This window comes from Lates calcarifer, linkage group LG17, assembly GCF_001640805.2.
Source record: "Lates calcarifer isolate ASB-BC8 linkage group LG17, TLL_Latcal_v3, whole genome shotgun sequence".
Taxonomy (NCBI): Eukaryota; Metazoa; Chordata; class Actinopteri; family Centropomidae; genus Lates; species Lates calcarifer.
The window spans coordinates 14,662,911-14,687,664 of NC_066849.1; the positions used below are offsets into that span (position 1 = coordinate 14,662,911).

The 24,754-nt window shown below is 41.3% G+C and overlaps 1 protein-coding gene across 18 annotated transcripts in view; it reads right to left on the bottom strand.

Moving 5' to 3' along the window:
* Nucleotides 1–3,595: 3,595 nt before the first annotated feature.
* adgrl2a (adhesion G protein-coupled receptor L2a) overlaps nt 3,596–24,754 on the bottom strand; it is a 95,257-nt gene continuing 74,098 nt past the window's right edge. For 4 of the 18 annotated variants that reach the window (XM_051077138.1, XM_051077126.1, XM_018673145.2 and 1 more), the window contains 14 exons: nt 23,124–23,307; nt 22,246–22,368; nt 21,638–21,843; nt 20,813–20,986; nt 20,404–20,610; nt 19,516–19,736; nt 18,817–18,883; nt 14,714–14,805; nt 12,046–12,214; nt 11,700–11,828; nt 10,840–10,936; nt 8,983–9,111; nt 8,135–8,152; nt 3,596–6,223 (listed from right to left, as the gene is read on the bottom strand). In XM_051077138.1, the coding sequence (XP_050933095.1) occupies nt 5,376–6,223; nt 8,135–8,152; nt 8,983–9,111; nt 10,840–10,936; nt 11,700–11,828; nt 12,046–12,214; nt 14,714–14,805; nt 18,817–18,883; nt 19,516–19,736; nt 20,404–20,610; nt 20,813–20,986; nt 21,638–21,843; nt 22,246–22,368; nt 23,124–23,307 (2,664 nt within the window). In that variant the 3' untranslated portion in view covers nt 3,596–5,375. Of the gene's footprint in view, nt 6,224–6,835; nt 6,889–8,100; nt 8,153–8,982; nt 9,112–10,839; nt 10,937–11,699; nt 11,829–12,045; nt 12,215–14,713; nt 14,806–18,816; nt 18,884–19,515; nt 19,737–20,403; nt 20,611–20,812; nt 20,987–21,637; nt 21,844–22,245; nt 22,369–23,123; nt 23,308–24,754 lie in introns of those variants that run through there. The other 14 variants (XM_051077127.1, XM_018673165.2, XM_018673167.2 and 11 more) reach the window with 12 other exon arrangements.

Consider the following 24,754-nt stretch of genomic DNA (forward strand, 5'->3'; position numbering starts at 1 on the left):
TCTATCTATCTATCTATCTATCTATCTATCTATCTATCTATCTATCTATCTATCTATCGGAGAAGTTAAAGTATTGCAAAACTAACTAATTATTTGATTTAAAATTAAAAAGGCAAGTTGTGCAGGTCTGTTAATGATCTAAAAATATTCTTTCTCATTCCTGTCAGATACAACCGTCACTTACATCATCATGTAGCATAATTGGCTACAAGATGAACAAGTGTCCATCTTACAGGATAATTTAAATGGTTCACATTTGGAGAAAACCAAAACCTGAATTAATAGTGGAGAAATCAATGACTTTTGTTTTGTGTGCTACAGTGGCTCAGGGTTTTAATATTTAGAGAGCCTACGGCTCAAATCTCATTGAGCATTGAGATGAAAGGGCCTGCACTGAGGGCAAGACACAGCAGCTCTTTGAAAAATATAAAGGGGGATGAATGGATGGCATCCCCATGTGATGTGTGTTGTTTTACAGAGGAACAGAGTATTTATGCTGAAAGGGTGAAGCAATATGCATGATTACTTTTAAATGCATGAACAAATAATGTATCAAACCTCAATCTATTTTACTGTTTAAATACTTAAATGTGCTGTAATTGTGAGTCTCAACAACTTAAACCTGCATACACACACTCACACACACACACACACACACACACACACACATATATATATATACATATATTTCATCTTGACCTTTCAAGTAAAAGGTGTTAATACTCAAAATCCTCCACAGGTAACTATCTGTAGAATACCTACAAAGATCCTAACATGCTCACAGAGCCCCTGTTTTTTAATTGTTTGATGTTTTGATGGGCCTTAGTCTAGATTTACTTGGTGTATTTATACTGTCACTGTCTAAATGCATAACATTTAAGAGTCTATCCATTTATCTCAATGGCTATTTCAAGATCCAACCATCCTCATGTTTTTGTTAGGATATTTCTTATTCTGATTACAAGGGCTTTTGCAGGTCTCACCTTCAAACCCAGTCATAAGAATTAGCTGTTCCCCCTTGAGGCAAATTGGAGCTGTGTATACTGGCAGGGAATGGTTTATTTCATCTTTTTTTTCCTGAGCCAGTCGCTCTCATCCTTTTTTCATTTGAAATCCTGCATCTGGTAATTTCATAATTATGGGAGGGGATTATAACGAAGGCAGCTGGAGCTGCAGGTTAATTGGATTTTTCACCTCGACGGGACCGGATCTAAGTCGCCCATGGGCCGCAAATCTGCACATTTGAAGTTGGGGACAGGACAAAAGAGGCTGGGGGAAGAAACGAGTGAGCAGTTAAAGGGTCCCCTTTGACTTCAAGAGTTTGGGAAGTTACTTTTGCGCTGCCAGTTACTGTTTGTGGCTTGAGAGGTTTTCCTTTGCTTGTACACAATCGCTTTCATCCATGTTGATGGCATCTATAATTGGCACTGTGTTTTCCGTTCACAGGAGTTTCTGCTGCAGAAGCTATTGCAGCCACTATTGATAACCTCAGAGAAAACCCCAAGGGTTTGAAATGGAACTTCTTAAACTGAACCTTTGACAAATACATGACTGCAGGCTTGCAAGAACAGCCATAGCACTCCATGCTTTTTTTAAACAAAATATTGAATTATTGGGTTTGGAGGCTTCCATATATAAACATGTAGGGATGTAGAATTAAAAATTCATAGAAGCAGTGATGATCTTTAATTAAAAGAAGCACATAATTATTATTTAAGTTGATGAAGCTCATCACAGTTGATCTTAAACAGATGATTACTTAATTAAATGTTACATACATCTCTATGTCACCAAAATGCCAAGTGCCTTTAAGAAAAGCCTTACTGTTTTCTGTCTCTGAGAGAGGACACAGAGACATTTGAGAGACTTTCAGCTCATTTTGGAATTTGGGAAAAAACACACATAAAATATTTAATCAACAGGAAAATCTCTTTCATGCAGTTGCATCATATCCTACTGAAATTCCTTGGAACCTGAAAATTACTTGACAATCACAAATATCCATGTTTGGTCACACATTAGTCTCATGCCTCTGTTTTGCCAATAACACATTCGTCTTTAGTAGTTTCACCCTGATTCTGCTGACAGTACTCTCTACCTCAGTTTCCAGGGGCCGACTCGCTCCTCTGTGGGAGCATCCGAGCTCTCAGCCCCTCGGCTCCTGGCCTACTTCTGAATCAATGTTTGACAAAAGGGCGAGTCTCTCCCTGAGCAAAAGATAGGGAATTAGAGAGACTCTCGCATGGCGAGAGGGCCACACGCGAAGATGCGGAGGGTGCAGAGTCCACATTCCCTGTCACAGACAAATAGCCAATTCGAGATCATATTTCCCTGCCCTTAATAAAGAAAATAAACCTGCTTACCTGCCAAGTTTATCTGCATCTAAGGTCACTGTGTTAGGATAAACAAACAGCAGTTAGAGAGAGGGGTGAGGAAAAGGTTGGCAATTATTTGTTTGTCTGCTGAGGAGAAATCACTACTGACTCTTGCCATAGAAAAGCAAAAAATGCTGTTAAAAACTGTGCATTGAGGAGATGTCTTTTCTATTTCAGGTAAACAGAAAAAGCTGGTGAGTGGTGGCTCCAAGAGAGATTTATGCTCAAAGAACAAAGACAAACTTGCAAGTTAGAATAACTCTGTTATTAGTGTTTACTGCAGTGAACACAGCATTTTGTACATAAAAAGGCGTGTGTTTCTTTTCTGTGTGGGATGGCTTGTTGTCCCTCACACAGTTATTTGTTAACATGGACTGGCTCTTTACAATTACATTTGTTACAATGCAATTTGTTGCTGTTTAAGAGAACATTGCTAATTTCTAAAATATGTTTTCAAAAGGGATTCTTTACACATTGTATATTCAAAGTTTTAGGGCTCTCACACACAGACAAAATGTTGCTGTGCGTTTTATAATGCTGGATGGAAATCAATATAATTTTTTCTCCCCTCATTATTATGCACGCCATTATGTCTGCCATTTCAACAGTCAACAATCACCTCAACACTTGATTCCTAACTGCCATTCAAGGGGTCCGTGCAAGAGATCACAAAAAAACGCAACATAATTCTTCTATGACAATTTGTTGCCTCAGATAATTGCACAAAATGTCACATAATTGTTGAAAAAGTCAAAACAACACGCAGCCCACACAGCATTATGTGCACTGACTCTGACATAAAATGCTTTTTTTTTTTTTTTTTTGCTAAGTTCTGACTCATTTCCTTCAATGCCAAATGGTAAACAGTGCAATTTCCAGCAACCCTGCTGAGAGCTGTCACTCTGCCTCAACTGGTGTTATATTAAAATGCCTCATAACTTAGCATTACCTAAGGCAGAAACCACACAGGAACTGACTGTGGCCTTCGGCAGCAGCAGAGATTAATTAGAGCAAATATGTGTCATACTCGGACATATTATATGTAATATATTTCTACAACCGCAGCCAAGTGTAACACTGACCCCTTGTTAGGTCCATGGACACGTTTCTACTCCCACACTGCACTAATGCCAACATCTTACAAGATTTCTGTAGCACCGGACTTTTTAATGGTGCCAGGACTAGTGCTCATTCAATAATGTACTAAGTGGACAATGCTGTGAACCAGTGTCATTTTGAACCTTTATTAGTGTTACAACCACACAGAGGAACATTTACAATGCAAATTTCCTACCTGAGTTTCTCATCTTTGAATCACATGGAAAGATTTGGCTTCTCTAACACATATGGTGAAATGAGCTCTCTCTACTCTGCAGCGATTGAAGAAAAGCAGAACAGAAAGCGAGATAAATCCCCTGGAAAACAAATTCACCAATTTACCTTTCAAGGTGCTTGGGACTTACTGATAACCTGAGTCAAAAGTGTATTTTGTCCATAGCAAAATAATATAATGAAACCGGCTTTCTCCAATAGTGCCAAAAACAGAAACCATTAAAAAGCAACTGGCATTTGACAAAAAATCTCACATTTATTTTATTTGTTAAACAAGTGTTGAACTTTACATCAGTCTTAAGTGATGAGCCCCTTGGTAACATGTTTACATAAAAAAACATGAGCTACAGTACAGCATGTATACCAGTGCTGGAAAATATTCACACATTTCCCACTTATCTTTTGGAAAGATTTTTAATAAATAAAATGTCCAAACCCAGGTGGAAGAACTACATTTATGATAGAAACTTTATTGTCAAAAGTTGGTTTCATGTTGCGCTTGCCCATCACTCTGCCACGACTGCTAAAAAGATCTATTTCATTCAGAGTCACACAAAAAACTGTGCAATGCATAAATCACTTTAACTGGGTTTTTGCATTCCCATCCTACTAAAGTAATGCCAAATAAACATATTGCAATGGGTGGCATCAATGGAACTCATTAAGCAAAAAACACTGTTCACAAGTGGAAAAAGTGATAATGCATCTTTGTAATTTGTTGAGTCCTCCTTTCTTCTTTTCGTAAGCCTTTACGTTCAAACATACTACCATGAATGAAGTGTTGGAACCATAAACACACTGTATAACATATGTGCAACTTCTACACAATAGTCTCTCAAACGTAAAATTTTGCAATTAAAAGGTTTCTTCATATTTACGGTTTCCCATGAATTTTTATTTTACACTAGCAATACAACAAAATATATATTTTAGCCATTTTCCTTGACAACAGTTCAATGTACAGTTGAGAAAATATAAGGCCAGGGGCTTGATTGCTAGTGGTTATACAATCCAAACTTCCAGGTGATGGAGAACGACTCTGGGCAACCAGGACCTTATATTCCTTTTCTAACAGTCTGATCAGGAATATTTCACAAACATTGTCCATGTCCTGGACCAGGGGTGCTGTTTTGTTTACAAAAAACAAAACTAAACTAAACTAAAAAAAAGGGAAGAAAAAAAAAAAAAGGCTTCAACAAGGATGTTTGGGAGTGTATGTACAACCTTTTGACCGGGAAAATGCTGATCTGATGTAGCCGGTAATTATTCTTTCCTCTTTTTTTTGTCTTTTTTTATTCTTTATTTTCGTACCTTAAATTTTTCTCAATTATTCAACAGCAGCAGCACATTTAAATACATAGTTGGCTTGTCTCTTAAAATTGAACATTGACTCTCCATTTTATGTACAGTCTCATTAAAACTTTGCACTGCCATTGCTGTGCACCAAGTCTCTTGGTCTGCAGGGAAGGTGGGAAGAGTGGCATGTCTGGGTGGAGGAGGAGATGGCAATGCAGATGGGGGCGGGGTGAGGTTTGGAAATGGCTATGATGGAACCTCTTGGCTCTCCTCACAAGAAAACAAACTCTTCCCTTCCCTTCCCTAAAGTGTCCTCCAAGAGGTAAGGGCTGCAAAAGGGCAGGAAGAGGTTTGGGGATGATTTAAATACATTTAAAGGCTTGTCACTAACTGCATCTGTCCTTCCCGTACATCGCCTTCAGGGATGCAGCCCTCTTTAGTAATGGGTATAATGTAACCATCACTGCTCCCTCGGCCTATCTGGTAATAGGCTTGGAGCTGGTGGCCAGCCCCTAAGTTAGGCATGCTCTTGTAGTAAACGTCCTCATTCTCACTCCTCTTAGAAGGGGACAGGTCCTCCACCACATCGGGGCTGCTCTCTGGGCATGGCAAGTCCCTAAGATTAGGCATACTAGTGTACAAGGAGTCTCTGTTTGGGGACTGCAGACTATCATCAGGGTTGGTGGGTGTCAGCTGGCTGACAAAGGTATCAACTCCCCCATCGGTCCTCACCTTCTTCTGGGGTGCGTACAGAAGGGAGTGAGTCCGTTGGGGGATAAGCGGTGCCTCCAGCTCCTGCTGATGGTGCAGCTCGAGGCCTACCACGTCACCCATGTGCACCAAAGACGAAGCATCGGCTACAATAGCGTCGTCTTCGCTGCTGCTGCCGCCTATCACCGTCACCTTGGGCGGAGCCCGCTCCACGTGGTGGTGATGGTGGTACTGCGGGGGTTGCTGGTGGTGGGGCGGATGATGTAAACTGGGGTGCTGCTGCTGTTGCTGTTGGTGGCTTTTGTTACAGGCACGCAGGTTATTGTGTACTAGCTCGGAGATGATCATTTTCTCGAAGGCAGCATCGTCCAGACTGAGGCCGCAGTCTACTACCTGCACACTGTCGCCAAAGTCCCCATTGCGGAGTGAGTAGCTATTATTAAAGTTACCATTTAGCGGTAGAGTATCCATTGCACTTGTATCCCTCACCGCACTGTTCAGTGAGTGCCCTGGAAAGAGAGGAACATGTGAGGGGATTTTACATTAGTCAACACCAATAACCCATGAAAGAAACAAACAAAAGTTTAATGCTGTTTAGGATGCAGTTTCACATCAAAAACTCAAGTCAAATTAAGCCATGCCGTTAGTTAGGCACAATCCTTAACATACAAAATACAGGCATGCATTACTTGCAATGAGAAATCATTTTACTTTCTCACATATACATTTGACTTTCCCTTTTTAAAATTTGCTTTAAAATAAGCAAAGCATTGTGCATTTTAGTCTGCCACAAAAGTGACAAAGCAATGAAAAAGATCCCAAACAACATTAAGGAAAACAAACTGAAACAGTAATCACCATCACAACACACCGGGCAAAAGTAGATGTCCACAAGTATGAAGCCACAAACGGGCAAGCTACAACACTTACAAGTTTTCTAGCAACTAATAGGTTGAATGTGCCGAGGGAAAGAAAAGGACAGAGATGGGAAAAGATTACATAGACAGAAAAAGGGAAAGTAGTCATGTATCAACATGGGACAGCCATCTTTGTTCTCACTACAAGGGGAGCCCACAAGCAGCACTCCACCATCACCACACACAGCAGGTGAAAAGACTCACTTTAGACAACTCACATCATGTCTGTCTGCTCAGGCTATCTGGTCTAAGAGCAGCTGATGTACAAAAGAAAGTAAAATGATTTATTTGTAACATGAAGAAGAATCACTCAAAAGAACAACAAAACGTAAAGTAAAAGTCTTAACTGCAACTTAGCAAGAGCAAGGGTTCAGCAAATGAAATAAACAAGCATTAAACAGCTTTTACTTCTATGAATTAAATGCCAACAGCTACTTTTTTTGTAGATGTTTTTTCTTTCGGTTTGTTTGCGCTGGTACACTTTCTGTCCGTTAGTTGGCAGCTTGTGTACCCAGAGCTGGCAAAGGTCAGAGCTTGCCCGCAGCCCAGCACTTGGCATCCGTCACAGTGACAGTTCCCAGTGAGACCCTGGTCACTAGCAGAACAGCTCAAGAATAACACAGCCGCTGCAGAGGTCGGACACGGTCATGTTAGGAATTTCTCAAAGCATGGAGGTCATGGAAAACAGCAGCAAAAGGATAAATATTAGTTGTGCCATGATTGAGAGAGGAGATAAAGGAAGAAATGTGCTCTGCTATGGCTGACGTGCCTCAAACAACAACACATGTGAAAATTAAGGTGAAGACTAATGGGATATTTGACGGCAACATTTGTCTTTATCCAAAAAAAAGGTGGGGTGGGGTGGTGGGGGGTTGATTGTGTTTGTAGCAAGGATGTTAAAAGATTTTTGCAGAGCTTATTGGGCAATAGAGGAAAAATGACAAGAGAGTTGTTTAAAAAAAAAGAGAGTAAGGGAAAATTAAACAGCTGCTGCCATGACATCCATGTGTTTATGCCTGCTAGGAGGCAATTTAGTGTCCAGACAGGTGTTGTCTGGAAAGGTGTGATTGGAATACTACTGGACACTGAGACTGCTAAATGCCACATGTGCCAAAATAATAAGAAAGGGAGGAAAAAAAGAAAGAAAAAAAAGAAAGAAAGGACAAGGAAACCTTTCTAATAAATGCTCCTTTCTTCCAGAAAAAAGCAACACATTTTAGGTCTGTTAAAAAAAATCACAAATTAAGCAGAAAAGAGAGAGAGAGAAGCAGAGTATTGGGCATTTGCGATAAAGCTGTCAGATCTCAGAGATTACTTCAAATTTATTTAGCTTCAGATTGGAAGCAGAATTTGGGTGGATAATTTTGTGAACCACTTGCTCACTGAGTGTGTGTTAATGGCCTAAAGTAAACCAGTGATTGTGCCAGGGTTTTGGTTGTTTTTAAATAAGCATGCTGAAAAAAATTTACATTTGATAGGCAAAGTTAAGTTTTACTCCCATACTTGTCTCTCTGTAGGTCACTAGAGGGAAGCACAGGGGAGAAGCACAAAACATGACAAAAGATGCCATTTCAGTTTCAAGATAGAATAGCACACATAATCACAGCACAGTTCTTTACAGTGTGATATATGCTTAAATGTCATGTGCAATTGAGATATAGTGAATACAGTTTTTTTAAAAAAGGTTTCAACTATTATATATATCTATACAGAAGCAACTCAATGCAAAAGTTGCATTAAGTAGATCTGTATTAAGCAGCATAGGTTTTACTTGCAGTTGAATACGTTTTAAGGGGAAAGCTCTTTCTAAAACACACAAAAAGTAACAAATTACCGAGTAAATTCAGGAGCATAAATCTTAATGATCATGCAGTTTATACTACAGCTTCAGGTCTACACCAGTGTTTACATTATCTCAAGGCAGAATGTGCAGTATCTCTTTCCCATCTTAATCATTATGTCCTGCTCGGAGTTTGGATAAGAGAAATATGAGAGTGCAGAGGCTGGATCGAAACGAACCGCAAAAATCTCTGTCCTAAATGAAAACGTGTGCATATTTTCACAAACACACACGTAATGTTTATTGTCTATGCGCGACACACACACACACACCCACACACACACACACACACACACACACACACACACACACACACACACAATAAGTACTGTATCAAGCATTTGGGAGACAATGATTCAGAAGGAAAGGCGATACTGCAGAACATCCTGCTTTTAATTTGGCCTGCTTTAGAAACAGAGTGAGAGAAAGAAAGGAGGCAAAGAGAGAGAGAGAGAGAGCGAGAGAGAGAGTAAAAGCCTGAATGCATTGTGAAAGTATTAAGTAAGCACACCTGGCGAGTTAAACACTGGAGCCGTGGGGGTGTTACATACGACTGTCTCAGCCAGTAAGGTGTTATAAGGGTTGTTAGTGCCTTGTGGTCGAAGAAGAGGATTTGTTAGTAGGTAATTCCCGGTCATTCCTGGAGTGGCAAGACAGAAGAGGAGCAGGTATAAGTTTGCCGTAATCAGCTGACAGTGACTGTGAAACGTTTTCATGAGGAAAAGAAATGAAGGACATTTTCAGCAAGTTGAGACATGTGGTGTCGTCATCTCTGGCTATCTGGCAAAATCTGAAACTGGGGTGTTTATTTTAAAGTTGAGAATGCAGAGTTTGAGTTTGAGAAGCAACAAACAAGCTACGTCTGCAAATACCAAAAATATTTGCAGGACCTCCTCACATTCAACAACTTTAGGTAGCAGATTTTTCAGCTCTCAGGTTCATTTGTTACGTGTGTTTCCAGCCATTCATTACATTTATAAACACGACTTCAAGCTTTTGCGCATATTATTACTGGATCCTGTTACCTGTGCTTTTCATAAGTTATACTTACTATTCTGAGCTAATATAACTTTCAAAAATAGCTCCCTGCATTTCTGTGATTGTGCAAAATGTTCTACTGTTTGAACTAGGTCCAAATATAAAATCTACCCTATTATAAGGAGCAGAATCCTTCCAAGTTTTTATGTCAGAATCTTTATTTAGACTCATATTTGGCCACTTTCTTCCAAAACCTTGTCCTCCTTTTAGTTTTTTCCCCCCTCAGTTTCCAGTGTGTTTTAAGGATTTCCACTGCCATTTATCACCTGTGTTAAATGCCATCTGTCATGTTGGGAAGTCTCCAGGGATGATTTTAATGACAAGGAAGTGCTTCCAGGAGATAGAGCCCTCCTTTAGTGCACCGACTCTCCAGGGCAACTAGGCTACTACACCCTGGAGTGATCAATATCCAACCTTTGCATTAACATCTCCAGGAAGTGGTACTGTAGGAAAAAAAAAAGTCCTACTTCCATATTGTTACTGATGTATCAGCGAGTCAAAATGTGCTTCAAAGCCCTAGGTGTAATGTTTTACCTTGTGGAAAGTGACAGCGAAAAAAAAAAAAGAAAGAGAAGGCAAAGAGCGGCAGCGAGAGGAGTCAGGGGAGAGGAGCGGAGGGAGTGAAGTTAAACTACCTTGGTGTAAACCCTCGTTTCCCTTGCATGCTTGGAAAGCCATTTCAGAGGCAGCAGAAAGCCTAACAACGCACTAAGCGCTCCAGGTCAGCCAGAGTTGAACATCATCTTCTCATCATCATATTTGTGCTCAAGCTAAATAATAAATGACAGTTTTCTCCCCCTCCCACCGCTCTCTCCCTCCCTCATAAATCCCCCTGTAAAGTAACACAGGTCACCTTATATGCCAGGCAACAAATGGCCTCTCTCTGTGTGTTAAGATTTTCCTGAAATAAAACTTTATTTTCCCTGTTTTTAGTTTTGTCTATGTTTCCCTAGGGCCTGGGTATGAACTTTGGACAACCAGCACTTAAATAAAAAACGATCCTCTAGCCCTGTCCCAATTTCAGACTGACGTTACCGGCCAGAATGACAGCGCACCAAGTATTTGAGGATGGATTTTTGTAATCCCTTACTGGCAGAACAGGGAGACTAAACTAAAGGCCTAGATCTTTTTTTTCCTTCTTCTTCTTCTTTTTTTTTTCTTTTATCTGCGCTGCTTGGTCTTTTCAAGCTGAAGGCATTTATTATGATTACCAGAGAAAGATCCTGTGTGGTGGTGTGAGATCATTGGAACTTTCAAGGAGATATTTTTAGCTGAATGATGAAATGTGTGCATAGGTGTGCATGTGGAGAGAAATGAGGTGTGAACTGACCTTGGTTAAGGGTGGAGGTGCTGTTGATGTCACCTGAGATAAAGGAGGACTCAGATTGCTTTCTTACGGTGTCATTCCACATTCTCCTGATACGACTCTGTCAGGTCAACAAGGGACAGTCATTAGGACTTTAAACAAGCCCGCTCACCTTTCAGATCAACTTTCATTTATTTTCTGTGTACACTCTACTGGCTATATCACTCCTCATAAGCCTGCTAATATGCAGCAAGTTAGGGGCAGCTTATGCTAACTCTGTCTGTATGTGTCTTTCAAAACTCATTTTATTTGAGTCAACTTCTGAACGACTTGAGCTCCAGTCATGAGTGTCTCGAAAAAGGCTGGAGGTTCAAGTGCGATATGGGGTGTTTCTCCATAAGCACAGTACATTCAGAGGTCTCGTCTAATAAGGCCTATTAGCCTTTAATAACAAAGGGATAAAGCAAATATGTTTTTCTTTTTTTCCAATTTTGGCTTTCCCCACAGTAAAATGTGCTTGCAATGCTCTTTAAACAGTGCAGTACTATTTCCCATGCACATGATGTTAGTGAGAAAAAAGATAAAAGCAAGTGCTAAAGGGGCAGAACAGAAGAAAGGTATTCATGCAGTACAGCAGATGCTGCTTGTAAAATGTGGCATAATGTTTGTGTCTCTTGATCTACCTCTGAAGCTAAAATGCATGGTGTGCATTTTTTTGTGTGATGAAAGTACATTCTCATGAACAATTGTTTAAACATTGGAGTTCATAATAATAAAAATAAGCATGATGAGTGTGTGAGTGTGTGCAGGGAACATTTGTGTTCTCTTTTTCTGTTTTTTGACACTCAGTGAGTGTTCGACTGAAGGTGAAGCTGCTGGTCTACCTGTGTACCAGAGGAGTAGCGTGCGCTGGTCCGCGTGGTGGAAGTCTTTGCAGAGCCGTGTGAGCTCTCGGTCGGCAGCCCTCCGCAGCAGTACGTGTGGCGGAAGCACTTGCTGTACTCTTTGCGGACCTGCACCGGCAAACAGCAGAGTGTTTACATACAATGTTGACTTTACATATGACTTAGCCAAGATCTTGAAGCGAGCGGTGTTTGTTCTTTATATCAGCATGCGGCACCCTGTGAATTCTACGTGCTGGCGTGAAGGTTGGGCCTCAAAACTCAGAAGCCTTTTCACCTTGAAATACAAATCAGTGTCTTTGAGTGCTGCGGATGACAAGGAACTTACTTTTTTCTGAAGGAGGCAGTGGAAGATGAAGATAAACATTCCTTGGAAGGTGTTGAATATGGTGAAGAGGTATGCCATGACGATAGAGGCCTCATTGATGAAGAAGAGACCAAAGGACCACGTCAGGCCCAGCAGACACAGCAGGGCGAAGGCACCCATGACCCAGGATCTAAAGGACGAAAGGCGAAAAAAACACAAGCACAAGGAGAGGACAAATCCAGCGTGAGAGGCATTTGGTGACAGAATAAAGACTGGGATTTTTCATCACTAAAAGTATGACAAACTAGCAAAAATCCCCTTCCCCGCAGCTGTTCCCCCACCCCTCCACTCTCACACACACTCTCTGCCCAAACTCAAACTGCAGCTCCTGCCTTCAAACAGACAAGAAGGAAGGAAAACCTTGATCTCGTTTTCTGTAAATAACTTTTTATGTGTCAGAAGATACAGAACAGCATAATCATAGAGCACAGCATGTTTAAAAATAAGCTTTAAAAAACAGCAGAAAATACTATCACATACTAAATATTATTTAGTGAGCGTGTTATCAGAACTGGAGAACTAGCCAGACGTGGAAAGAGTTCAAGGAAAAAAGGAGAATCCCTGCCTCGTGTGTGAAGGTCCTGTGGAGCCTTCACACACCAGCAGCGGTCACAGTTCAATGCTCAAACACACAACAGCAACAATAACAGCAACAACAACAACAACAACACTGGATTTCAAGATGATCGACGTGGTGAAAGTGAACAGTCACACAGACAGTGGATGAGTAGCTTTGAAGCTGCAGTTTGGGAGGAGGATAAACTGGGCCAGAGAGAAAAAAAAAAGAAAAAGAAAGAAAAGGAAACGAAAGAAAGAATAAACAAGGAGAGAGAATAAACTACAAGCTGAAGAGGAGACTTCTGGGCAACATGTGCTTACTTGATAAACCGTTTATTATCTTCATAGCTAGAGAGCATGATAAGCAGGAAGAGAGAAACACAATTAGATCAGAGCGCATAACAGCGTGGGTTAGTCGGCATTTGAGTAAGATATCTTCAACTTTGATCCTCACGGGAGGCGTTGAAATTAAGGGTCTAACAAGGACTGAAAGTTGTATGTTTTTGCAGCTGATGACTCAATTACAAAATCCTGTGTAGAGTATTTGGTCACAGCACATCGTCTGTGGCTAAATTTGCATTTATGCTGCTGTATTGTGTGGGTGGTGGTGTGTGGGTAAAATTAGTTGAGGTGTATAGTAAAAGCTTACCCAGGCAAATCTGTATTATAGTAGCCGTCACAAACGCGATAATTACTGGTGTGGATCGCAGAACAGAGAGAGGAGGAGAATGGTAGGAGAAGAGAAAGCAGAGGGCGTGCGTTAACTTTGCCTTCACATGCAACATGCAATGACACTGGTGCTAAACTGACTCTGAGACCAAACTTTGGCACGAAACACACAGAGAAAAAAAGACCACAAGGAGACAGCTATTAATACACAATGTATTTCTGCAGTATAAACAAGCTTAAGAGGAATCGTTTCTAACATCCAAGTGGAAATGTGCACCAGTCCGAGTGCCACCATGTTCAGTACATGTGTTCTGTTGTGGTTTCCTTGATAAGGGAGTAGTCTATCTCAAATAAACCAAGAATCTGAATAAGCCCTTTTCTGACTGTTCTTCCTGATTGCAGTTTTACCACAGTGCTGTAATGTTGCACACATTCATTAAGGAAAAATGAAAAATAACAAACATTGGATAAAAATAGCAACACCGCTGCTCCTGCACCAAGTCGTGGAAGTTGAAATATAATGGTGCAAACTGAGGTGGGGCTGTGCTTCTGCAAGTAACAATACCATATAACCCCACACCCCCTAAAAAATGGGAGAGGCCCTGAAATTCATCCTGTAGTAAACAGCAATAAATATTGTTTTCACATAAGTGCAAAAAAAACCCCAAAACAAAACAATTAGTGCTTTGGGAAACTTTGCTTTCCTTCCCGAGGCAAGACACATCGTAAATGTTGAGGCGACTCAGAAAGCCCTAAACTAGAAGGGGGGTGGGGTGGGGGTGGTCGGGTGGTGATGGTTGTGTTGGGAAGGAATTTTTTTTTCTTTGGCTGGGATTAGAAGCTGGGATCTATTTAAAAAAAAAAAAAAAGAAAAGGAAAAAAAAGAGGGTAAGACATGTTCCAGCAGCAAACACACATGGTAGCTGTTCCACTGTACCCCACCCTAGCAGAGCCAACAGTGCATAGTTAGGTTGAAGCCTTGGAGTGATGTGTGTCATGCCAGCGCAGTTCTGTGGCTAGTGGCTTGGAGCATAACAACAAAGGACAAAAAGACGACTCACAGAGTCTGTCTAGTCATCATGACAGCTTAGTCATGCCAAAAGTCTGGGTCAGAATCTGTATTACACGACTCCCTCAAAAATCGACCACCCAAAAAAGAAATATATTCTTGTATTTTAATCATTCACTCGCTAGTCCAGTGCTGAAATTTGGCCCTGAGGTGGGGGACGTAATGCATTTTCTTATGAAATATTATTAAGTTTTAAAAAAGAGAGAGAAAAAAAACATTACCTCAAGAGTAAAAGAGCATTAGTCTTCCTGGGGGTAGTGGCAGAATAGCACCAGTGTTATGTTGCTGATAAGCAAGAGAATGTGGGGGTTCGGCATGTGACGCTTTACTTACTTTATATTCTCCAGTCGGCTAGAGTCTGGTTTCAGGGTGGTAGAGTGCTTCACCATTTTGTACATTGTGATGACCAGGAAGATGAGATTGAGCTGTCAAAACAGAGTAATGGCAGTGTTAATACATGAAGATGTATGATTCAAGATAAAGCAGACAGAAAGAGGGGGTGGGGGAAACTGTTAATTTGTCTATAAGTATTAAAAGAGGAGAGCCTTCAAATCTCTGCATGTCCACAGACTAATCCAATAAACATCTATCGTTCCAGCCAGGCTCAGACGGGCCGACTGGCGCCAAATTTAGTGTCATTCTATATCAATAAGAGCATGGAAATGCATTAAAATCCATCACAGTAAAAAAAAAGGAAAGAAACAGCCACACAGCAGCAGTCTGGCAAAGTCAGAGGGGAATGAAAGTAGCAGGAGAAATAAGAGAACCTCTTGTTGTACAAAACAACTGCATATCATTTTATGCACATAGTGAAATATTATAAGGTATAACCAGGCTTGAGGGAACATGGTATATTTTGTTCAATTCTTGTGTGTGGACAGATGAAAAGAGAGACAGAAAGAGGGAAAGGGGTGAGGGAGTTGGCGTTTGCTTGCTTGTTTTAATGTATTAAATCTTAAGGGAGCCAGTGGCACATATCAGGTTGAGACAAGGATACTATGTGCTGTGTTCCTGGGTGCGTTTACTCGGTACCTTAAAAATCAATACCGTGATTTAGAGACACAAAGGCTGGATGGGCCAGCAAGGAGCCGCTCCAAATAATTCACTTCAAAAACATTTATTCTGGGGCAAACTAGTCCCTGACACAGCATGTACATGCACTCACAGCAGACAAGCCAGACTGTGTTTGTACTGCAAGCCAGGCATGTATAAATAATGTCAAGGAATATCTGAGAAAGAAAAATTGAAATGTGTGTCTCCAATAGTGCATATCAAAGGATCAGGCAAATACAGAAAATACAGCAGACAAATACATGTAAGCAACTCTATCTGCAGCATGTGAGTAACAACAAAAAAATACATACAAATAAACACATTTGCAATGACAAAAGCTTTTTTTCCCAGGTGGGCCTTACAACAGTGCATTTCAGTGTTATCATGTTATCTTTTGAACGCCATAAATATTGGCGAAAAAGAAAAATGGAGACGCACTGCCAGTATGAGGGCATGAAATGAATGAATGACCTTTGAGAGCTGGACTCAGACCACGGCCATTCACTCTTGAACAGAAATTATCCGTGTACTGGTGCACACTGCTATCAAAAGACTGCCCATGATCAATACATCACCCCCTCCACATGCAATCAACTCATGGAGCTTGCTCACAATAACCCAGGCAGTAAAAGAGAGGGGTGACTAGAAAAAAATAAAAAAGGGCGGGGAAAAATCCTGAATCGCGAACCGTCTTTTATATCAGAGCCGGCACTGAAACTATGTTTTGTTTCACAGCTATCAGCCATTATTTCTATCAGCCGCCTGCATGAGTCAGACAGTTGGGGTGGGGGTGGAGGGCATGTGTGTGTGTATGTGTGTGTGTGTGTGTGTGTGTGTGTGTGTGTGTTGGGGGGGCAGGAGGGCGAGGACTTTTGAAAAACCCTTTCACACAGCCTGGAGTGGTGACATGGATCCAATGAGACAGAGGAGAGGGACACAGTACTTTAAAGTAACCTAGCAGCACGGCACATGTTCCCACCCCCACCGACATGCTTTCGCAGCCCTTCCCGGGGGATCCTCCTTGCTAGAGCTGAGCTGCCTTGCCTCTATCCCTCACTCTGTCTCTCTGTCTCTGAATCATCACTGCAAGCCATGCAGAAGCACCTCGCCACACTGGGACTGAGGAGAAAGCTTTTTTCTGAAGTGGACTGTGTGTGTACACACTGAACTCCAAATGAACTGCTGAGGATAAAATATTAAAGGTGCAGATGGAGCTGTCCGGATGATAAGAACTGCTCGCGACATGTCATGATCCAAGAGGCCTTGTGTTGAAGCTATCTCAAGCATACTAATGGCTCCCCCCCACCACTCATTACTTCCATGTTCGCCTTTCATGGAGCTAATACCCCCTGTGCCCAGAGACGGGGCAACCTCTGCCTAAGAACAGGGATCTAAATGCCTTCCACCGGCTTTTGTTTTCTGACAGTATTAAGAACCTGTTTCAGCCAAGAGCGAAAAGGAAAAAAAAAGAGGGGAAAGAAACAAAAGGATGAGAAAAAAAAAGCATGACCACCCTAGGTCAAAACCAATGTTACTTGGCACAAACGTGGCTTGGGTGCTGGGTAGGGAATCCAGACATGAGCCAAAGCAACACTGTTTTCTCTCCTTTTTTCTTCCTCATGTGCCTTTTCTCCTTCTCCCCCTCATTGACAAGGACAAAGCCAATTTGTAGAGAAACCAGGGTCACGGATGGTGTAGAAAACCTTGCTCCTGCATGCTCCCCTGAGATGCTCCTTTCCACAGTACTTTGTCTTTTTGAGTCAATTGTTGCACAGAATCAGAGGAGTGCAGAGTGCGAAATCCTGAGCCAGTGCTGCAAATTCCTGTCACACATTAGCTCTGCTACAATACATTAGCTCCTCACAGGGTCATGATTCTATCTCTCCGGTCATCACCGCCGGGATCCTGATCATCATTTCCACTGCAGACACATTTTTCATGCAAATCATTATGGAGGCAACACGCGATTGGAAAACAATGAGGGCCCTATTTAGAGAAAGGAAACATATTCCTGTGTGGCTGACAAAGCATTTGCTGAGACAGGGAGATATGTGTGTTTGTTTTAATACACTGTTAGCTTTTTCTCAATTATAAGCTCACACATTCAAAGCGGTGGCAGAGAAAAAAGGAAAATCAATGAAAACAAAAAAGAAACAGGCATTTCACCATTTACTCAAAGACGTTTCAATTCAACACAGAAATTCATCGGGTCTTCTGTGCGCCTCCTCCTCCATTTTTAAATGCTACATGGAGTGGCTATGTTTCTCTTTGAGGAAACTGTGAAATGCAGTCTAGCGAGTGGATTCGTCTTTTATTTGTTCCGTTACCACACAGACAAAGAGCTGTACTATATCTTTACTTTGAAAGCGCCAATGGTGTGCAGAGACTTGCTGGAATTTGACATGGGTGCCCCCTCTCTGCAGTATATTTTCAGTGTCAGTTTGATGTTCAACAGAGGTCACTGCATCTGTAGATACAGTACCAGCCATTATGCTGGATAATGAACACAGCGCTGAACAAATACCACCCGTCCTCCCTGCACAGCGGCAAGACAAGTTTGCAGAGCTTCCTCTTCCCTTGGTGTGCATGAGGGCAAAGCAATACATGATGTGGTGGGGCTGAGTGGATATATCTGAGGAATACCACCTGCTATTTCTTTTTTTTTTTTTTGTGCAGAGAGGTAAGACTCCCTAAGGTCTCATTCTTCTGAGCCTCTCTGATGGAGCGGGAGATAATAATGTCATGACCAGTAAATAATTGCATGCCTCAATGGGACATACGTCAATATGATATGCTATATGTCCTTCACCCCTTACGGTCCTTGACCAAACAGAGAGGTGCCTTTGCTTTTCTTCCCCTCCCTGACATTGTCATCTGCTATTTACTACAGGCAGACAAACACACAAGGAAGCGGATGCAGAGAAGTAAAAAAAAAAAGAAGAAAAAAAAAAAAGAAGCTGTAAAATCTAACAGTGCCATCTTACTGTATGTGCTGAAAAATTGAGCCTTGAGGCCATTTTTAATCTATTTTTCTCCCCCTTTATCACAAACAGTGTAACCCTGAGGGCCATTTGGCAATGTCTGCAGTGTGAGACTTCTTGGGAGTTGCGTAAATACATAAAAAGTACACAACCAAATGCTGATCCTTGTCAGCTGGCGAGAGGCAGAGAGAATTGAAGGAAAAGCCTCGAAATCTGTCTTTGCCACAAAATTAACCTGTCATCACTGAGGAGAGTGGAAAAAAAAAAAAATCCTGCTGACTTTTCCTTCAGTTCAACCATCTCGCTTCCTTTATCTCTCCTCGGCATCTGTTTCATCTCACCCTCTCTGTCCCTTCCTCACTCTGTCAGTCTCAGTATTCAGAGAAAAATAAAACAGCTTACCATGATGATAAAGGTGACAGGTCCTATAAAACTCCATATGAAATGATTATCCACACTTAGCCAGCACCTATGACAAAGAAACACACACTTCAGATTGAGGAAGCACATGCTAGACAAACAATATCATTGCTGTCTTCATGCTCCTGTGGCCTGAAATTAATGGAAAGAAATTCATTTTTTGTTACTTGGGCTAATGACACTGAGTGCGTAATTTCTAGTTAATATTTAACTTGGAGCACTTTCAAATGCTCCTTTCACAGGCTGAAGATTAATACAGTTGTACAAAACAGAGGGAAGACCCCAAGTAGCCCCGCTTGATAGCTGGATCTTAGCTGAGACACAGCCATTAATCTACGTAAAAGGCTTTTTCTGAACAGTGCTCTTCTCTTTAAGGGAGCATTTACAAACAAGAGGTCACAGGAGGGTCTTTGAGCAGAAAGGCATTAATGTAGCTGCGCCCCCCCTGAAACCACAGTGTTGAGTCTGTCAGCCACTTTCAAATGACATAAAAAATTGAACAGCTGCCCATCCCTGGCAAAAGGAGCTCAAATGTTTTGGCGTAGTCTCCGGGGACGCACGTTAAGGTGCTGGCAGAAATGATGAGTAGATTTCTTTTCAAAAGCTGCCGCATACAGACACAGCAGGTAAAGCCCACACAGTGTGTTATTTCCAAGGATTCGTTCGGTGAGAGGCACTTACGCTTTGTCTGTCCCGTAGCTCCCGTAGTCAACAGCCGCGGAGACACCGACCACGATGGCCGGGAAGAGGTAACCGGACACGTAGTAGTACTTTTTCCGTGAGTACTCGCTCTCGAAGACCTCCACCAGCATGAGGTACAGCTGGACCCCCTCAAGACACATCCAGGAGAAGGAGGCCAGGAAGAAGAAGTGAAGGATCCCCGCAATGATGGCGCATCCAATCTGAGCCAGAACAAAAACAGATAGGGACAACATGATCACAGTTCAGTTTCGCTTGTAGTAAAAATGTGACAAGCAGTATCTCCATAGCAATTACTTTTATTGTAAATTGTATATCATATATCTTCTGTTTTTACATTCACTGCTGCTGCCTCATGCATTCAAGGCAACACATATTGGGCCAACCCACATGGGCTCTAACTGTGCACAGGTTTAGCTTTTTATCAGCAAAGTAGAAATTTAAATGTCACTTGTATTTTAAGGTTAGAGTTAACAGATTTAATCATATAGCACAAATAGAAGCTTTGAGTCCTGGCTGTACACATAAGAATCTTTTTGTTCTCCTAGAAATATCAGTGAAAATGTAGGTGGGAAAAAAAGTTTTAAATCGGTACAGATGCAGGTTCAACCATGGCAACTGTGGCTTTAAGTGAAAGAGGAAAAAAGACCTGTCAAGGGGAAGACATGGCCCCTTAGTAATCTATATTAATGGTGCCATCCCACTCATGTCATGTCAGGGACAAGCAGGGGAGGTTAGAAACAAACAATGTTTTAAGTCTCATCAATTTCACTCTGAAAGGGTCTTCTGTTTTGTTTTGGGGTGAGAGGAGATAAAGTGAGAAGGAATTAATCAAAACCAAATCAATAGGTTGCAATCGTTCGGGCTCACCTTGGGTTTTATCATATCGATACCAATTAGGAATATTAACTCGGCGATAAAAAGATTAATGCACAAGTTCTTGTGGATGGTGTTGCGATCGCTCTGCAGGCCCCGGAAGAAGCAGAAGGTGAAGATGCTGATGGAGAGGCAGACAAGGGACACCGCGATCCCAACCTGAGTGATGATGGTAAGAACTGGACCATGTGGGCCAGTATCCTGGGAGAGGTAAAGGATAAAAAGCAAAATTATGAAATATGATTCTGAACAGGAAAACACAAATATGTTTGCACATCAGGTCCGTGGGGAAGGGTTGAGACATTTCATTCATCAAATCATATAATCATATATTTAAATTTTAAATACTACAAGTGAATTTGAAAGAAAGCGTAAAAGTATTGACGTTACAGAGTGAACATACTGAGATTTCGCGGTGCGCCATGAGGATAGCAAAGTTGGTGAGATGACTGCAGGAGCAGGTGGTGTGTGTTTTATTGGAATCCAGGAGTTTGCAGCCTTGGGTGGACCAGTAGCCCATCATACTCCTCTCAGAGTAATTCCAGAAGGAGCAATTGGAGTTGAAGTAGTTCTCCATCTGCAGATAACAAGAGATATGGTTAAGTGTCCAAATAATTGACTGCCTGAAATTGAAGTACATGTAGAACACAGAGGCCATTTACCCCCTACTCATACAAAGTATTTTTCCACACTGATATGGATGAGGATTTTTCACTTCACAGCTCTTATGAAGCAATTCATATGTTGTATCTCATTTGGCACATGCTTGCCAAATCAACCGAAGCATGGTTGGGTATATGAGGCCTTAATAACAGAGAAGCATAATTGTTTGACGGCATGTCTTTGGAATTGCACAATTTCTCTGATAAAGAATGGAGTCACGCATGGCCCTCTGGGAACTCTAGTGACAACTTTAAAAGACGAAAGATAATTGGTGCTCCAGTAATTTCATCCTAGATTGTACGGCTAATCTAGGAGTTAATTTCCCCCACTATAAAAGAAAATGGGTATCATTTATATCCCAATGTTGATTAAAGAATTAGTTTTCATTAAGAATTCACTTAGGTTCTAAAGACTCCTTTAATTTGATGTTCAATGACTTAAATAAACTGCCGACTGACCTAGCCAGACATTTACAATTCAAATTGCAGATCTCTGTCTACTCTGGATGTTCCCTCCTGGAGTTTTTTAATATGACCTCTCCATTCATTCCTGCAGGGAGACTCACATCAGCGTGCTTCAGGGTAAAAATCACCGGGTCATTAATGAATACGCGGCTGGACTCTTTGTTGATTGAGGCAGCGATGATGTCAGAGTTGACGGACACCGACACGTTGCGGCCGTAAGCCTCGTTGGCCATCTTGATGGTGGCGTTTTCCGTGCTGAGAAACTGGCCCAGGTTTTTGTAGAGGACGAAGACCAGCTTGGCAACTCCTGTAGAGCGACAGACATCACAAGGTGAGAAACAGAGAACAATTTTGAAAATGTATTAAAAAAAAAAACGTGGTGACAAAACATGAATGAAAAACAGACTAAGAATATTTAAACAACCAACAAGAATTTAAAATTAAGAGTGAAAGATGTGTGAAAGACAGGAAAGAGAAAGCTTTTAAATGTGGCCTCTTGTGTTTTGGTTGAAATTCAGAGGGCTTGGGGTTTTTGAGATAAACTCCTTCGTGTCGTGTTCCTGCACTGATACAGACAGACTTTTCACCTTTTCAACAAAACGAAGATGGGAGCAGAAGTCAAACACACAACCACTTCATCATCATCTCAGAGCACGCAGAGTAACCTTGACCACGTTTCTCTTTCTCTCTTTTCTTTTGGTGAGCTTACCATTCCGACTGTTGAGCTTGACGGTGTTGGCTGAGAGCTGGATTGAGATGCCATCCTGGCTGGATTGTGGAAACTTAAAATCCTGAACCTGGCCATCCGTGCTGAGTACATACACGTCCAGGACTGCCAGGTGCAGAGGAAGGCAGCGGGTGGGTTTCAAGGAGAAGAGATGAAGGGAAAAGAGAATGAGACATTGGTCATTACGTGACTTCGATTCAAGGGCATAGAAAAACAAAATAGTGGAAGTATACTGATGCCAAAGCTTTCTTCTTGACATTTCTAGACAAATTGAAATGTTGCAGAGACCAGAGGACACATCGACGACTCAAACACTAAATTTTAGTGACAGTGAGCAGCACAATAAAAACGTCAATCACAAAGTGATCATTTCATCCCACTGTGCCTCTTAGTAATGGGAATAAAACAGAGCAAAGAAAACAACAACTAGGAAAAAGCGTTCTTTATATGGTCTAACAGCTGAAGAAAAAGAGGGAAGGAAGAGGAGGCTATGGATAAACAATGTACTTTTTCTGACTCCACAGCAGGCTAATGTTCACATTAATGTATAGAGTTACAAGGTCTAGACACATACATTTATAAACTAAGCGCGCGCAATCAGAGAATCCAGTCTATTTAATTGTCTGATATTCATCACTTTGTCAGTAAGCGACTCGTTAAACCTAATATGCGTTGTTTTTTCTGTTCCCCTGAGGTTTAAACGCTTATTATGAAAACAAAGTCCTTTTTTATGTGGCAGCCTTGTTTTCCTATCACAAGAGTTACTCTCTCAATGAATTGAAAGTAATCAAATTAACTGAGCTTGCATCAGTTGAGAGCGCTTTGTCATTTGCTCACCACAAACTCACTGCTTTACTTACTTATATTGTCTGCAGGAACTTTGACAAAGGCAGGTTCCATGAGGTTGTCGGCGAGGACGAAGGCCCCTTCCTCCAGAGTATCCAGTAACATGGTGGCGGCATGTGTTTGTTCTGTGCTGTTCATGTCCTGCCAGGACTTCAAGGCCTCTGGTCGCAGAAGGTTATTGACTGTGTCCACAATGGCCTGTGACCAAACCAAAAAAAAATACACACACACAAACAAAAAGATACTTGAGTAAGTCTGAAAAAAATAATTTCTTTCCAAGCATAAACAGTGACATGCAGACGCTGAAATGAAATGCTGTGCTTGAAGCATCACATCTGCCAGGGTTAGAATGAACATGGTGAGAAAAAAAAAATTAATGTGCAGATGAAAAGAACAATTAAACAGAGATATTCACTGGATGAGAAAGAAATAATTTTTTAAACTGTATTGATCATGAAAAAGAAACTGCAGAGGGAGAGTCGAACAGGGGATGGGGATTGGAGATGGTGTGGATTCAGTTTCTTTTTCAAGGACACTGCATCAGGGCAGACGCATAGGGTCACGGTGTATTGAGCCTATCAGGTCTGTCCGATAACAGGATATTAAGAGATGGCCTGATGAAAGTCAAAGTACCAAAAGCTGTCCAAATTTTCTAATTGCAAAGTTCAGCATCCGGCCTGTGGAAACTTTCTTTCTCTTTTACTTTTGACCTGCAGTCAACTTGTACTTGAGTGCAAATACTTCCACCGTACATTAATTCATTAAGTCTCCCTGCAAAAAAACAAAACAAAACAAAACAAACAAACAAAAAATATTAAAAGAGGATGAGGAAATATCTACTAAGCAAAACATATTTTGTGTGATGTTGACTTTTTTGTTGAACTGTATCCTTTACGTAAACATTTTTCCTGCCTCACATTTTCTGTCATGACTCTGGGTTCTCTTCAGGAAATAATCAAATCAATGTATCTTAACAAGTAATCAATGCTGGCGACGGCTAGTGGAAAGGGCAGAAGCAGCGGGTTAGCTAATGTGATGTTGCGTCAAGCATGGCAGATGTCCGATACCGCTGACTCAACGATCTGTGTCTCAGACCCTCTTGTGCTGTTGTTAGTCAAATAAATGCTGTCATCTGCATCGACAAAACCTCTCTAACACAGTCGCTATCTCTGATTTTAAAAAATTCAACATGTTGTGACATTAAAAAAAAAAAAAAAGACGATGTAACATTTTTTAAGAAGGGTGGTGTGACTACATACATGTTTTTTTTTTTTTTTTTACTCCCTTTCCCCTCTTTTCTTTTTACGAGCTCACGGCCGTTGACTGGCTAATTAGCTCGATCCATTTTAATACCCTCCCGAAGGAGAGATCTGGATTGAGGGGGGTGACTTTGGTGGCAGGTGGAGGACACTGATCTCCCTAATGGTAGAGAGATATATATGGCCAAAATACTTTGATGTGTGAACATAACCTGATAGCATTCCATGAAACAGAGGAAAAAATGATTTAGCCTCACTAACCCCATTAACCAGATAGAGCTAAAGATTTGCACCTTTAATTTATGAAATAAATGACTTCTTTGACCTACAACCTGTGTCCTTGTGAAACAAGACCCACAATTTTTACATTGCATTGGATAGAAGGT